At 41.8% G+C, this 15,151-nt stretch overlaps 2 protein-coding genes across 3 annotated transcripts in view; one reads left to right on the forward strand and one right to left on the reverse strand.

Annotated features, from left to right (window-relative positions):
• Positions 1–1,486: 1,486 nt before the first annotated feature.
• On the reverse strand, positions 1,487–10,019 carry RPUSD4 (RNA pseudouridylate synthase domain containing 4). Its single transcript, XM_008591079.1, has 7 exons — positions 9,831–10,019; positions 9,299–9,464; positions 7,464–7,665; positions 4,196–4,289; positions 3,976–4,120; positions 2,457–2,554; positions 1,487–1,883 (listed from the first exon to the last, which is right to left on the reverse strand). Exons 1-7 carry the CDS (start codon positions 10,017–10,019, stop codon positions 1,647–1,649), a joined length of 1,131 nt encoding a protein of 376 aa, XP_008589301.1. The 3' UTR covers positions 1,487–1,646.
• A 134-nt stretch (positions 10,020–10,153) lies between these two features.
• FAM118B (family with sequence similarity 118, member B) overlaps positions 10,154–15,151 on the forward strand; it is a 54,794-nt gene continuing 49,796 nt past the window's right edge. For both annotated transcript variants that reach the window (XM_008591080.1, XM_008591081.1), the window contains exon 1: positions 10,154–10,208. The gene's annotated coding sequence lies outside the window, so the exon portion shown is untranslated. The remainder of the gene's footprint in view (positions 10,209–15,151) is intronic.

Below are 15,151 nucleotides of genomic sequence, written 5' to 3' on the forward strand. Positions count from 1 at the left end.
CTAGCTCCTTGTCTACATTTTCCAATTTAACTTTTATTTCCATCATCTGCTCTTCCACAGTTCTCCATTCTTGTGGGCATTTCTGTTCATCTGTCTCCCTGAATCAAAGTCAACACAACAGTATTTCCTGAGCATCACATTCTTGTCCCTTCATCTTAAGCATGGTTTACTAGAAATTGAAATAACAGCCAAAATATTTATGCCTTATATAAACAAATATAGTCATCTCATCTGTGCTTTTAAAGTTAAACTTATTATGTGGTAAAAGGTATCATGGAAACCGGGGAGGGGTTTGGAAAGCTGTGTCATCAATACAGAAGGAACACATAAAGGCTGTCTGGGGCATATCCCTGATTGCTTATATAAACAAATATAGTCATCTCATCTGTGCTTTTAAAGTTAAACTTATTATGTGGTAATAGGTATCATGGAAACCGGGGAGGGGTTTGGAAAGCTGTGTCATCAATACAGAAGGAACACATAAAGGCTGTCTGGGGCATATCCCTGATTGTGCTGTCACTCCAACTTTCTTCAACTCAGCCCAAAGTTGTGTGAAGTGCACTTGTCTGCAAGATTGTATTGTTTCCAAGAAACAACATGGGAGCTAGATAGATCAACTGAGCAGGACACCAAGGTAATTTCCACCCCTAGTGCTGTTCAGCACAGCCACCTCCTTCCTGAGACCCCAGAACAGGAGGTGTGCTTCCATAACAAAGATTTTGTTTGCTTTTTGGCAGCTGGACGTATGGAGATCTGAACCATTGACCTTGGTGTTAGCACCATGCTCTCCCAAATGAGCTTTAACTGGCCAGCCCCCAAAACAAAGATTTCTTTGAACAGCAGCACCCTTATAACCACACATTTTTGGATCAACCAAAGCTACTTCCTATCCTAGAAAGGACAGATACTACATGCAGCTAAAATACCAACCATCAATCCAGAACTTTCAAGATGGCACCTTTCCCCAAACTTCTACACCATTCATTAAACACAGATTACAAACTGGTAATCTGCAGACCAAATTCAACTTGCAAATATTATTTGTTTGGTTGCCTGTCTTTTAAAATTTGATTTAGTTGGCAATACACTGGGAGATGTTTACTCATATAAATATCTGGGTTTCCTGATTCTCTGAAAAAAGTGAGAAAATTCATTTCCACATGAAAACGACCAGCTGGAGCTAAACAATTGTCAGACTGTCTGTGTGCTCCTGGGCTTGCTATCCCCACTACTGCCTTATACCTTGCCAGTTTCCCTCAGTTATGTTACCTGCCTGCCACTGACACCTCCTTGATACATGTGTTTAACCATTACGTTCCTTCCAACCACGAGAACCTTCCTGATAGCTCAAGAGCTTTGCTGTTGGATGAAAACAGTTCGTGACCATATCTGCCCCAATCTGCCTGGCCCGGGCTCTCTTCCTTCTCAGTAAGGAGAGCCTGTGGCAAGGAGACTTTCAGCAGGCTTTTCCACAGCATGGCCAAACTGTCAGTACATCGACTTTATTCTCCATGAAAATCTCTGAAGTAGCTGAGTCTCTTTAACTTATCCCACCTGGCTCTTCTGGAGTCTGTTCTAAGGGAGAAGCCAGCAGAGTCCATTAAACAAAGGGAAGAGTTCGGGGCCAAACTGCCCAACAGTCTTCACTATGCTCCCAGTGGCCCAGCTTCATTGCCCCCATTTTGATCCTGATCTGGCATCTCTAAACCCAGACGCCTCAGGGAGTGTACAAAGAAGCGAGGAAGCTTGCACACCAAGTTGAGTTCCTCCTTCCTGGACCCCACGGCAGGTAGGACCAGTTGCCGGGCATGCAGGTGAAGGGGGACGTGGCGGGCCTTCGACTGTTGCAGCCCCAGCCTCTTTAGGATGCCAACAGACAGCTTCTATACAAAGAAAAGACAGACCCTTGAGAGCAAGGCCAACAGTCCATCCTGGACCAGCGTGCAGGGTCAGAAGACTTCCACTTACAGGGAACCAACACTAACCCCTCAGAAGGCACAGTAATGGACAGCCTGCCTCAGGGGCATATCTAGCAAGGGTTCAGAACCCAGGTAGGAGAAAAATGTCCACACAAAAGATGCTCCTATTGGCCAATACTCTGGCATTCCAAGAAAAGGGGCTGTAACATCAAACGATGAAAGAGTCCACCATGGTTCTTCAGCAGTAGCACAAAAGGCCGCTTTCAGCCTTCAGAAAGACTCCTCCCCTTGCCCACAACCTCCCAACAAATCCCGACACTAAACAAATGAAACAGTAAGGTTTTGCTAATAGATCCTGCAGCTCTGTGAAGACAGTAACTAACTGCTTCTGAATTTCTCTAAAAGCTAGATAACCAGGATGGTACCAAATCTGAAGACAATCAACACATCTTTGCAGATTCGCTCCAGGGTTTTAACCAAGGGAAAGTGTACATTCTCTCTCTTTTTCTGTTGCACATCGGGTCAAACCAATATTACCTGTGGGGCCAATCTATTCCAGTCTGAGTACTTGTGATCACCAAGGACTGGACAATCCAACCCAAAAGACAGGTGAACTCGAAGCTGATGTTTTATTCCTTAAAAAAGGAGAGACAGAGAGAGAGAACTTAGAGGAGCTACAGGAACAATACCAGTGCTGGCATCTGCTTTAAATCATACTAAAACAAAGCAAAGTAAACTGGCAAAGTCCCAACTACAGTAAGGTATAAAGAATAACATGACAAACTATAAGCTATATACCACCAGCCAGCTTAAGAAATAAATATTATAAATACTCAACATATCCCTTGCCATCACAGTTCCCTCTTTCCACCAGATAACCATCATCATGAACTTACTGTCTACCATAAGGTATAAAGAATAACATGACAAACTATAAGCTATATACCACCAGCCAGCTTAAGAAATATTATAAATACTCAACATATCCCTTGCCATCACAGTTCCCTCTTTCCACCAGATAACCATCATCATGAACTTACTGTCTACCGTTACCCTAACTTTGTAAAAATAATTTTACTATATAATGATAAATATCGTTTTGCACATTTTTAAATTGTAGTAAAAAATACATAAAATTTCCCATTTTAACCATTTTTAAGTGTACAGTTCCATGGCATTAAATACGTTGGCACTGTTTTGCAACCATTACCACCATTCATCTCTAGAACTTTCTCATCTTAACAAACTGAAATTCTGTACCCACTAAACAATACTCTATTCCTCTCTGCTCCCTTCATGCCCCTCACCAAGCTTTTGGCAACCAGCACTCTATTTTCTGTCTCTATGAATTTCATTATTTTAGGTACCTCACATAAGTAGAATCATACAGTATTTGTCCTTTTGTGTCTGGCTTATTTCACTGAGCATAATGTCTTCAAGGTTCATACATGTTGGACCATGTGTCAGAATTTCCTTTCCTTTAAAATTCTTTTAAGGCTAAAAATAATATTCTATTGTACATTATATACAACATCTTGCCTCTCTATTCACCCATCAATAAACATTTGGATTGTCTCCACTTTTTGGCTACTGTGAGTCATACTGCTATGAACATGAGTGTACAAGCATGTGTTTGAGTCTCTGCTTTCAGTGCTTTAAGGTATATATCCAGAAGCGGACTTCCTAGATCATACGGTAATTCTACGTTTAATTCTTTGAGGAACCACTTGGCACATTTTTTTTCCTTTTTTCTTTTTTTAACTCACCACTATAAAAAGGAGGACATACATTTTCTTTTTTTTAACTCATCATTATAAAAGGAGGATACACATTTTTAAATAAAGATATTTAAACTTTGTATTCTTCTGCTACCTACAATTATTCCTATGGGAGCTCTGGCCTCAGATTAGTATCAGAAGCACAGTCTCACACAAGTCAGCTGCAACCTCAGCCTACCCACAGTGCCAGCTGCTCAGAATGAAGGCAGAACCCAGCAGGGGCAAAGCTTGGAAGCACAGGGTTTTGCCATCCCACTGCAGTGTAGTGGCATGCTCACCAGTAACAGGCTGGAGCTCCACAAGGGCAGAGGACAGAGTGCTGCTTAGCACCTGGTACTGAGTTACAGCGAGGTGTGCATTCCGGCTGGTCCGTCTTTTCACCATTTTCCCATTGTCCATGCGGTAGCTTGGGGACAGCGTCATCTGAAGTCAAAGAGATCAGGATATGATTTCCAAGGAAAAGCAGAAACCCATGTCTCGGGGAGGCAGTTCACCCACCTTGTGGTGTTGCTGCTGGCCTTGCACCTCCTTCTCAATGATGGGGATATCCACAACTCCTGCTGAGGGCACAGGGACACGCACAGTGATGGCCCTGAGGGTGACATGCAGATCACTGCCTTAGCCACAGAATCAAGAGAAGAGCTCCATGAATTTGGCCGCTTAGAGAATTTCACACTAGACCTTCTGTACTAATGCAGTCATTTCTTATGATCGGAGGGTCCCAAACGATTCTCTTGGTATAGTGCTTAGCCTGAGAGCTGGATACTTCTTAATTGCAAGCATATCTTTTTTTACTACTAAGGTCATGCATGCTAATTGTACAATATTTGGGGACGGCAGAAGACAAAAAAAATTATATTCATAACATAGTCTTTCATTCCAGCCTTTAAAACTGGATATATACAGTTAAGATAAAGTTAGGAAAATATAGTTTTGTACCTTGTTTTTCTTTTTAAAATAGAAGATGGTAGGTTCTGATGGCATACTAAATGAACAAATGAATAAATGAATAAATGAACCTACTGAAAACTCACAGGGCCACTCCTGCCCTACTTGCCACGTAGGTCAAACAGTTAGAAACTGTGCCCAAAGAAGTCACAGAAACCACAACCACAATTCAACAACTCGTTCCAAGTCACTTTTGTTAGTGGTCTCCCTCTCATCACATCCCAGGCAGGTAGAAAACTGTTTTTAACCCATCCTTAAATTTATGTCTCTTTTAGGTCAGACACAAAGGAGTCCTCCTGAATACCTGGTGGCCTATGGCAGAAGCACTGACCGAGGGGTCAAAAGCCCACTTGGACACACTATTTCAAACCCTGGACACCCCGCTTCAGGTTGGTGGCAGTTTGGACTGCTATCTGATACAACTTATGTGACTACTAGATTACTCTTCCTAATGACATACACTACCACTCAAAAATGCTCAATCAGTGAATATTCTTGAATGGGTAAGGCACTGATTTAGGTAGGTATTAACTCTACGTAGATGAACAAGACAAAAATCCCTGCTCTAGCAGCTGCCAAAAAAAAATCCCTGCTCTCAAGGAATTCAAACAATGCTCAATCAGTGAATATTCTTGAATGGGTAAGGCACTGATTTAGGTAGGTATTAACTCTATGTAGATGAACAAGACAAAAATCCCTGCTCTAGCAGCTGCCAAAAAAAAATCCCTGCTCTCAAGGAATTCAAACGTTAGCAAGAAGATTCAGACATGTAATTATAATAAGTCTGCTATCATAATAAGTCAGCAATGCTAATCATTTGCCTACTATGTTCTACTTTCAACTTCTACTTCCTGCACTCAATATTTAAAACCCTCATTAACTGGGTTCCAGACTACCCTTCCAGCATTATCTCCTACCATCCCCACTCCAAACAGGACTGCAAGCCTAACTCCTTTGTGTATGCCACTCCCACAATCTAGAAGACATTTCTCCATCTTTCCTATTAAACCCTATTCATTCATCAAGACCCAATTAATTGATTTTAACTCCTTCATGAAGACTGACACCAAGAATGGTTACCAATTTTGAACCTTCACGGACAATTTTCACAAATAGTATAACATATTTTTTAGCCTTATATTTTGATTACTTGTATATATATCTCTATTTTCTGTGTTCTTACTATGAGCTGGGAACTGTGTTAAACACTTCACATGCATTATCTCATTTAGCTATCTCATCAATCCAATCCAATTATTCCCATTTTTTATATAAAGAAAACAAAGCTTAGAAGCTTAATAACTTGCCCAAGTTCCCACAGCTGGTAAATGACACAGCTAAGAGTGGGACACAGATCTTTTTGAGCTCTTAACTACTATATTAAATTCCTCCATTATCCATAGATTCTTATTATAGTTCTTAAACTTGATTGTACATCAGAGGCATTTGTGGAACTTTTAAAAAATATAGATGCCAATCCCCATACACTCCAGACTTATGAATCACAATACCTGTGGGTATATTAAGCATACAGATTTTTAAAGGGTTCCCCAGATGACAAAGTATATGCAAAATCTGTAATACAAAAAGGACTAACATCCAAAATATAAAAAGAATACTTACAAATCAAATAGAAAATAAACAACCCAAGGAAAAAATAGGCAAAAGAAATAGTCTACTTCTAGAAAGGGAAACCCAAACATCCAACAAATACGAAAAAAGACACCCAGTATCACTGTTACACAGGGAAATAGAAAATATTTTTTTTTACCCAGAGTGGCAAACCTTTTAAAAATGCTTTGGTCAGCTGAAGGGCAGGTGGGTACTCACTACTACTGGTGGGAGTATAAACTGACATAATCTTTTTGGAGAGCAATGTGGGCACTATTAAAATTTTAAACATGCACATCCTTCAACCCTACAATTCCATTTCTAGGAATTTATCCTAAAGATATATTCACATATTCTTTGCAATAGGTTGTGAAAAATGAGAAATTACCTACATATCCGTCCACAAAGTGGAATACCACAGAGCTATTAAAAAGGAGACAGCTCTAAATGTACAATGCAAAATGCTCTCCAAGATACACACCATCCAAGTGCAAACAGCAGCATGCAAAGCAGTGTGTAAAATATGTTGCCATACAATGATATGCTTATATATGCCCAGTATAACTGGAAATTTACACAAGACATTGGTAATAGTGACTGCCTCTGGGGAAGGGTATTGAGTAGATGGGGAGTTTCTTATATGTTGGTGTATCCTTTTTCTATTAAAAAACTGAGGTAGACCTATATACACTAACATAGAAACATCACCAAGACATAGAGTTAAGTGCGGAAAAAAGTACAATGTAAGTTGTACAATAAGATATATATAAATACGTGTGGGTGTGTAGATACACACATACTATATATACTAGACACACATGTAAATGCACTGAGTGAGGACCAGAGAAGTAACAACAAAACTGATTCCAGTGGTTGCTGCCTTAAGGGAAGGGACTAAAATGGCAGAGTGGGTGGATTCTCCAGGAGTTTTTTGCTTTATCTTTGCTGTTCGGCTACTTTAGCACAGGAATGAAACCGTATATTACTTGTACAATTCATTTTTGATAATTTTGTTGTACAGCCAGAATTAAGAGTCACTATCCTATCAACTGTCAATATTCTAAGCACCAAAGCTGTTTCATATCCTCTTTATATCCTCACGGATCCCAGTGCAGTGCCTTCCATTAACAGGAGCTCTGCTGTGTGACAGATGAATAGAGGAAACAGATGCCTCCATTACACCCCCTCTACTGCATGGGCCTCATACCAGTACTTCTTTGACACCTGACGGGTTCTAAACAATTCTTGGACTTGATGTGCCACTTCCTTCTCCCAAGCCAACACCATTACGCCTGTGGTCTCCTTGTCCAGCCGGTGGCACAGATGCAAGGGCTCTGCCTTGTGACCATGAAGTATCTTTGCCAGGATAGGAAGTACATCACTGATGCAGAGCTGGACTCCAGGGCCACCTATGAAAGGAAAAGCCAGAGGTCTAAGTGGCCAGGAAAAGATCTCACCAAAGAACTCTTCTTGGGGAAAAAAAAATCCCTTACTGGATAAACTGTCAATATTTTCTAAAGCCTTACTACTAAGTGTGGACCAGGGACTAGTAACCTAGGTATGCACACAGAGCCTGCTAGAAATTAATCTCAGGCCCTCAACCTAAGTCAGAATATGCATTTAAACAAGCTGTCCAAGTGATTTATAAACATATTAAATTTTGAGAAGCATTGTCCTAAAGCATGTGGCTTTCTCCTCAGACATACTTTGCAAGACCACAAGGTCCTCCTGAGGCATTACAGAAAGTGGTTAACAGGCTGGGCTCTGGGGTTAGACATTCCTGGGTTAAATTCTATGTACTGTCCTAACTAGCCATTTGACAATGGAAAGATTACTTACCTTTCCTACTTTGTTTTCTCATCTATAAAATATAAATATCTGGAAAATAATTTCACTGGGGAATGGGAAGGCAAGTAGCTGTTGTGAGAATCAAGAGAAAAAAATCATATAAAGCACCTGCTGATGTCTGATTTAATTTCTGGTCTTTATGCACAAACTTCTCCATAATCCCCCAAAAGCACTACTATGGTGGACTGAATTATGTCCCCCCAAAACTCATCAATGCTTGAATTGTGTCCCCCAGGCTTTATGTATTAGAAACTTGGCCCCCACTGTGACTGTTGAGACGGTGGGAAATCCTATTATGGTAATTGAAAGGTGGAGCCCTGAAGAGGTTATTAGATTGTAGGACCATGCAGTAGTGAATGGATTAAAAATGGTGGTCAGGGGCATGGTTCTGAGGACTTTAAAAGCTTTGGAACTTAGAATATTGAGAGTTGATGGGATAGTGGTTCTTAATTCTAGCCTGTACCACACTTCTGTCTCTTGCTCTCTCTCTGCTCCATTCACAATGTGATACCCTGCCGTCGCTGTCGCCACCACCAAGGCTCTCACCAGATGTGTTCCCTGGACTTTGGACTTCCGAGCCTCACAAACTGTAAGCAGTAAATTCCATTTTCTTATAAATCACCCAATTGCAGGTCATTCTGTTATAAGCAACGGAAACGGACCAATACAACTACCTTCTAACTAAAATATGCATTTACCTCTGCAAAATTCTTTCTCAAAAGTATTTTTCCTATCAGTCTTTCTTGACTCAACCTCAGCTGTTCTAACAACTACATTCAACAATTATTCAAAGACATATGAGTGTCCGTTAAGTTCCAGGCACTGTGAGGTTTGTTAGATATACTCCAACACCCTCCTTTTTTTCTTGCGTATTATTTTCCTATTTCCCAGTTTTGAAAGGAAATAACCTGAATACAAGAACCACACTGCCTCTGTATTTCTCTATAGCAATCTCAGTGGGAGTCTGCACATAGAGCATTCAGTGAATCACTGCTATCTGTCAGATGTTGGGAAGGTGGACACTGTATTATTCATCTGTGTCCTCAGTAGTGCCTTATATAGGATAATACTCTACAACGGTTTAATCAATTTGAAGTCAAGGCTTCGGAGTGCCCTACAAGTAATGTCAGAGTCGTCCCTAGGTGTAGCAGAAAGCAGCAGCAGATTCCTCTCCCTTTGCCACCTGGTCCTTACCATGTACGGGGAGACCGTAGGGCTTATCGATGACCACAAGGTCCTTGTCCTGGTGGAGAATCCCTCGGCTCAATGCCTTAGCAAGCACGTTGGGGTGGACTCGCTGCAGCTGCTGTGTGAACCGCACTAATTCTTGCACCCTCCGCTGAACAGGGTTTGTGGGTACCTACGGGGAGAGAAGGAGCGGTGGGAAAGGCCTGGTGAAAAAGCGGTGGGGGAAGCTGTGAAGAACCCTTCAATAAGGTCTAGCTGAGAATTGGGGTAGGGAATGACTGTATCTCTGCAATCGATTCGCGCCTTCCTCGAGCAATCTGGGAGTAGCGGTACGGTGGTTTGGACCGAGCCCCGCAGAAGCTAAAGACCCAGACCACTGGAAGACTCCGTACCCCTACTGATCTCTCCCCTCCGCTTTCTTTCCATTCTCCCACCATATGTGCCCGACATTTTACCTACTTGCCACCAGAGCACCTCCTACCTCACTGCCCGCCAAGGAAAACAATGCCTCTTGAAGTTATGTTCCTCCAAGACTCACCGACACGATCTTGGTCTTTTGTTCCCGTTTCTGGGCTCGGAGCCTCTCCGCTAGTCGCAGGGCATCCAGGGGCCTAGAGGCAGCAGCGGCGGAACAAAATGGCTTTGAAACGAGAGTGAAGAGACTCCCCAAACGCTGCCCGGTACCCCGGACCCAGAGGCCCGGAGCACTGCAGCCGGCCGCTGCCATCTTGCCGAGATGGGAGGGGCGAGCCAAGACCACGTGGAGAAGAGCGACCAGCGGGAGGCGGGAATGGGTGGGCTCTGCGGATCACGTGAGAGGGCGGGGCCCGGGCGATCACGTAGGGGCGCTGCGCGCTCAGTGCGGTTGCGCCGATCCGTAACTGCAACTGGAGCGGTAGCGTTCGGAGGAGACGCGGTGAGTAAGTAGGGAAGCCCGGCCGGGACTCGGAACCTCAGCGCTTTAACTTTTTCTCTTCTCCAAGATTTCCGTTCTCGGAGAGTTATGCCCTGGGAAGCGTTTCTCCCCAAACACGATCCCACTCGAAAACGCCCTCGCGCCTTGTTAGAAGAGATACCCCATAAGCGCTCGCCCCAGAGCCTTCCTAGACACCTACCTCGTCCCTCTTAGCAACCGCATCCCCGGTGTTCGGCCAGTCCTCTTAGGGAAGTGTCGTGTCCCCTCGCGTTTCCTTACCACTCGACCTCCGGAGATGCCCGGATCTCTCTCCTCTCCACCCCTCACCTTCCACCCCCAGCCCCTTTGTTTCATGTTGTAACCTGTTCTTTCCCAAAGACGACGGCCCTTTCCATTATACAAGGGCCCATATTTCCCACCTAGGGAGCACTACAGGTTTCTTCTGTCCTTCCTCAAGAATTCATTTCTTGGGGTCTCCTCCCCCCTACTCTCCTTACACTTCCCAAAGAAAAGACTGAGTACCTAGCACAGACCTCTTCTTCCTTTTGCCTCCTTGATTTTTCTCCTCCATGGTTTGTAACCGCCCCAAACCCTGCCCACAAGATGCGATGTTGGGACGCCCATGTCCGAACTGCAGGCGACTTCCCTCTGATTGCACTAAGGGGTAGCTGGAACGATGAACATCTGTTTGGGATGGTAATGTTAAAAATAGCTTGGGATACACCTGCCATTTGTTAAGAAGAAAGCTAATGCAGAGTTCTGAAAACTAAGAGATCTGTACTGATGATAGAGGGAACAAATTTTTAAGACTGCTTAGAATGAAGGTTGCCTAAGGAGTAAGAGAGGAGGTAGTTGAATTAGGTTTGGGTCCTACTCCTCCAAAAGGGATTGGCAGAAGGGAGCCGAGCCGTGGTGAGCATAGAACAAAGTTGAACAGATGGAGCTAGCCTATAGAAGACTTTAAGTTGAGGAAGAGTTTGAATTAGAAACGATAAGTAGTGGAGAGCCTTTGAAGCTTCTTGAGTAGAGCAGAGATCTCTTGAAAGTGGAATTCTTGAAATGAATCTAGCAGTTGAATGCAAGACAGATTGAGAAGGAAAGGGCTTGGTAGCTGAGAAATCAGCTAGGCTGCTGCAGTCTAGGTAGTCAGTAATGAGGTCATGCCCCATTCATGGGAACATTCAGTGGTCTTTTTTCACCTGCATTGTATTGTCTTTTGAATTTATGAGTTGTGCAGGTCAAGATGTATCTTTGGCAAATGCTGTTGTCTCTTGAGGACTCGTTTATTTGTTTTTTTAATCTCCACACCTGGCACATAGTAAACTCACAAATATTTGTTAGATGGCGGAAGTGCATCATGAGCGTGTGTTAGGTGTGTCTAAACATTTTGAATTGTCTTATTTCTGTCAGTATAGGGTCCAAAGAATGAAGGTAGGGGTAAATATATTCGTAAAGAGTGGGAAAGAAGGCTTCTGTATATTTCTGTAATAAGGCAGGTGATACGGATATAAATGCAGAGAATTCCAAGGGAGATTGGGAAACAACCTCTGTTTCTCCTTCTGTTTTTTTTTTTTTTTTTTCCCTGCAAATTCACGTGTAGGGCATAAATCTATAAAAGTTGAGAAATTTCACACTGAAAGAATTACAGTATTACCTTTTACAAATGTGCTGCAGACCCCGGGTCTAATTTCACTGAATAGTTTGCACATCACATATTACTTGGGTACATGAAGCCCCTTTTTCCAAGGACCCTGAAATTTGGACATCAGGACTTAAATTTGTATCATTGTATTAATTATAAACTTGTTTTGGGTATAGGACTTTTATGGTTTTGTGTGGGGGCTGGGAGAACCTGTTTCTACCTTAACCTTTCCTTATGGCATTCGAGAAACTACACCTGTTCTTGCAGAATTTGTGGCAGAAAACAAAATGAAGAACCAATTCAGACATCATTGCTAGTGACACATCTTGTGTTCTTGGGTTTCACGTTACCCAAGGCAGATGTCACTTCTTTCTGGAGAAGGAATTGTTAGGTTTTTCTTGTTGAAACTTTGTAAGAGAAGTTTAAAGAACTCATAGTTTTTTGTTTGGTACAAGTACAGTACAGTTTTAGCCAATGTGAGTACAGAAGTTACAAGTCCTTTACTGTTTCTCCTATGAGTCTACTGGGCACTTGGTAATTTAAGGTAGAATTGCTCTCAGGGTATAAAGAATTCATGCAAATATCATATCTTTTGTTGTTTTATCTCTATATGGATTCTTCCCTTTTCCTCTTTCAGTTGATACTATTTTCGGCAGTTCATTTTTCCACTTCCGCACCAATCTCACATTCTCATTCTAGTTGAGGACTCCACTTGTCTGAACTTTTTTCTAAGTACAAGGAAGGAAATTTTATTAGTCTTCATTTCATTGTTACACAGTACAGCTCTGTTCAAACATAGCATATTTACATAGATTTTGATATATCACCATATGTGCCCACAAAATAACCATATAAAGAATTTGATAGTTTGTTTTTAAGGATATTTCCTCATCTATGCAAGAGCAAAAAGGCTACCTTAGTATTTCACAAATATAAATAAAGGCTGACTAATAAAGGAACTTGTGTTTAAGTATTACAAATTTAAGGTTAATTAGTGGCGTAAAGTTACATTGAGGCTCCTCAAACTGATTTGGTAGTTGTAGATTAACCAGAGATTCCGTTTCCTTGAAGAGCAGGAAGTACTTAGACATTGTTTTATGGTTTTTAGAGAGATTAAAAGAAGCAATTAGCAGGAACTCTCTGGAGGTGGCCTGGAAAGTGCAGTCTTTGGGAGCCTGGATATCTAGTCCCAGTTCAGCCACTGTAAAGTTAAGAAATAATTTGGGTTACAGTTTTTTGTCTTTTAAAAGATCTTTACAGCTCTAAGCTTCTAATCTACGGACCCTAAAGTATTTCTCTTTCAACTTTAACAAGTGGGATTTATTTTAGATTTATCTTAAATACATTTAGCATTGGCACAGAGAATCAGATTCTGCTCTTGTCTCCAGAATTTAACTTTGTGCCACTGAGCTAACATTTATTTATTTATTTATTTATTTATTTATTTATTTTGTCCTTTTTTGAGACCGGCCGCCCTGTGCTCAGCCAGTGAGTGCTGTGAGCACACCAGTCATCCCTATATAGGATCCGAACCCTCGGTGGGAGCGCTGCTGCACTCTCAGCGCCTCACTCTCCCGAGTGCGCCACGGGCTTGGCCCTGAGCTAACATTTATATTTGAGGTTACTTCATTGAGTTTTGTTGGAATATACCTTAAGATTTCCTAAGTGGGATGTGGGAAGGGGTGCAGATAGAAAGAAAATATTAGCAATGGTGTAGACCTATAACATGAGTGTTACTTCTTTTTTCCATAACCAGCATTTTTAGAAGATTCCCTTGTACTGTGTGTTGACTTTCGTTATACTTCTATTTAGCTTTTGAGTAATGATCAACTCAGATCTAGCTTAAACTAGTACTCCCCAAACTTTTTTTATATCATGGCACATGGTAAATAATTGTATCACTGGGGAAAACTGGAGGCGGCCCACGGAAGGCAGTTTGCCTGGGAGCTGTTGGTCTGAAGTCCCTACCTGGCAGCTCCAAAGGCTGAGGAGGTAGATCCCTATCTTGTGTCCTATCTGACCATTACACATTCAGGGTCTTTAACCCAAACTCTGCCTAACTCTGAAGAGGAATGTGTCACTGGTTATTTTTGCTTAAGTAGTCTCTAATCTGTTTTGAGCTTATGTGAGTTTGTGCTTTTGGCTAGTTTATATTTAAAGACCATAGTTGTCCTTACAAAGTGGCCTTTCTAAAAGTGTGTGAAACAGTAGTTAATTGATAAACAGATGGGATATGCTTTTGTCATGGTGTTTTGACCCCCTTTATGGGTACTCTTGGTCTGCCTATTTGGAGAAGTTAGGTAATATCCAGAGTCCAAGATTAGTATACAAGGAATATGTGCATTTCTTTAAATACTGTGGTTTATTTTATGTATTCCATTAAAAAGGCAATACTTATAAGGGCTAGCCCATGGCTCACTTGGGAGAGTGTGGTGCTGATAACACCACCGCCATGGGTTTGGATCCCTATATAGGGATGGCTGGTTAGCTTGCTTGGGAGAGCGTGGTGCTAACAACGCCAAATCAAGGGTTAAGATCCCCTTACCGGTCATCTTTTTTTAAAAGAAAAATAAAGGCAATACTCATAGAAAATGTGAAAAATACAAAAAGCAGAATGGAAAAGAAAAATCATTCATAGTTCTTTTCCCCAAATATGTTAATATCATGGGTTTTTTCCCCAGTCTTTTTTATCATACTTTTTTCTTTTTTATTTTTTGGAGGCTGGCTGGTACAGGGATCAAACTGTTGACCTTGATATTATCAGGACCATGCTCTTTTTAAAAATTTATTTTTATTTTTATTTTTTAAAACCAGAACATTTATTGCATGACAAATCTTTGATATTCTTAAGATGAACTGGGTGCTGCAACAGCTGCTCTCTTGAGTGTAGGTGTTGTTCCTTCTTGGAATCCATGCCTGAACCTGCTGTATACAATTTTTAGGTGCCTCATTCGACCAGTCTCAGTGGTATTTCATCTTTTAGCCTTGGCACTCCAGTTATATTTTCTCTTGCACTTGGCAGGGTAGCCACATTTGCCACAGGTTGACTTCTGAGGATGATAAGCCTTAAAGCCACAGCGGTGGTACAACGTGTGCATTTTATTTTGACATTTTCCAGACGATGACATTCCCTTCGTCATCTCGCTTCTGCCACCAAGACCAAAGAGATAGGACCATGCTCTAATCAACTGAGCTAACCAGCCAGCCCATATATATTTTTTTTTAATTGTGGAAAATTTTAGACATTTAACAGAAGTAGAGAAAATACTCTCGTGAATCCTCCCCCCCCCCCCCCCCCCCC

This window comes from Galeopterus variegatus, unplaced genomic scaffold, assembly GCF_000696425.1.
Source record: "Galeopterus variegatus unplaced genomic scaffold, G_variegatus-3.0.2 Scaffold6617, whole genome shotgun sequence".
NCBI classification, from domain to species: Eukaryota; Metazoa; Chordata; class Mammalia; order Dermoptera; family Cynocephalidae; genus Galeopterus; species Galeopterus variegatus.

Bases quoted from the DNA above. Each gene is read 5' to 3' on its own strand.
- RPUSD4 (XM_008591079.1), bottom strand. From the start codon at position 10,019: ATGGCAGCGGCCGGCTGCAGTGCTCCGGGCCTCTGGGTCCGGGGTACC. The intron at 9,465-9,830 runs GTGAGTCTTGGA...CTCTCCCCGTAG, and splicing joins AAAAGACCAAGATCGTGTCG to GTACCCACAAACCCTGTTCA. The intron at 1,884-2,456 runs GTAATATTGGTT...TTCTTTGTATAG, and splicing joins GGAATAGATTGGCCCCACAG to AAGCTGTCTGTTGGCATCCT.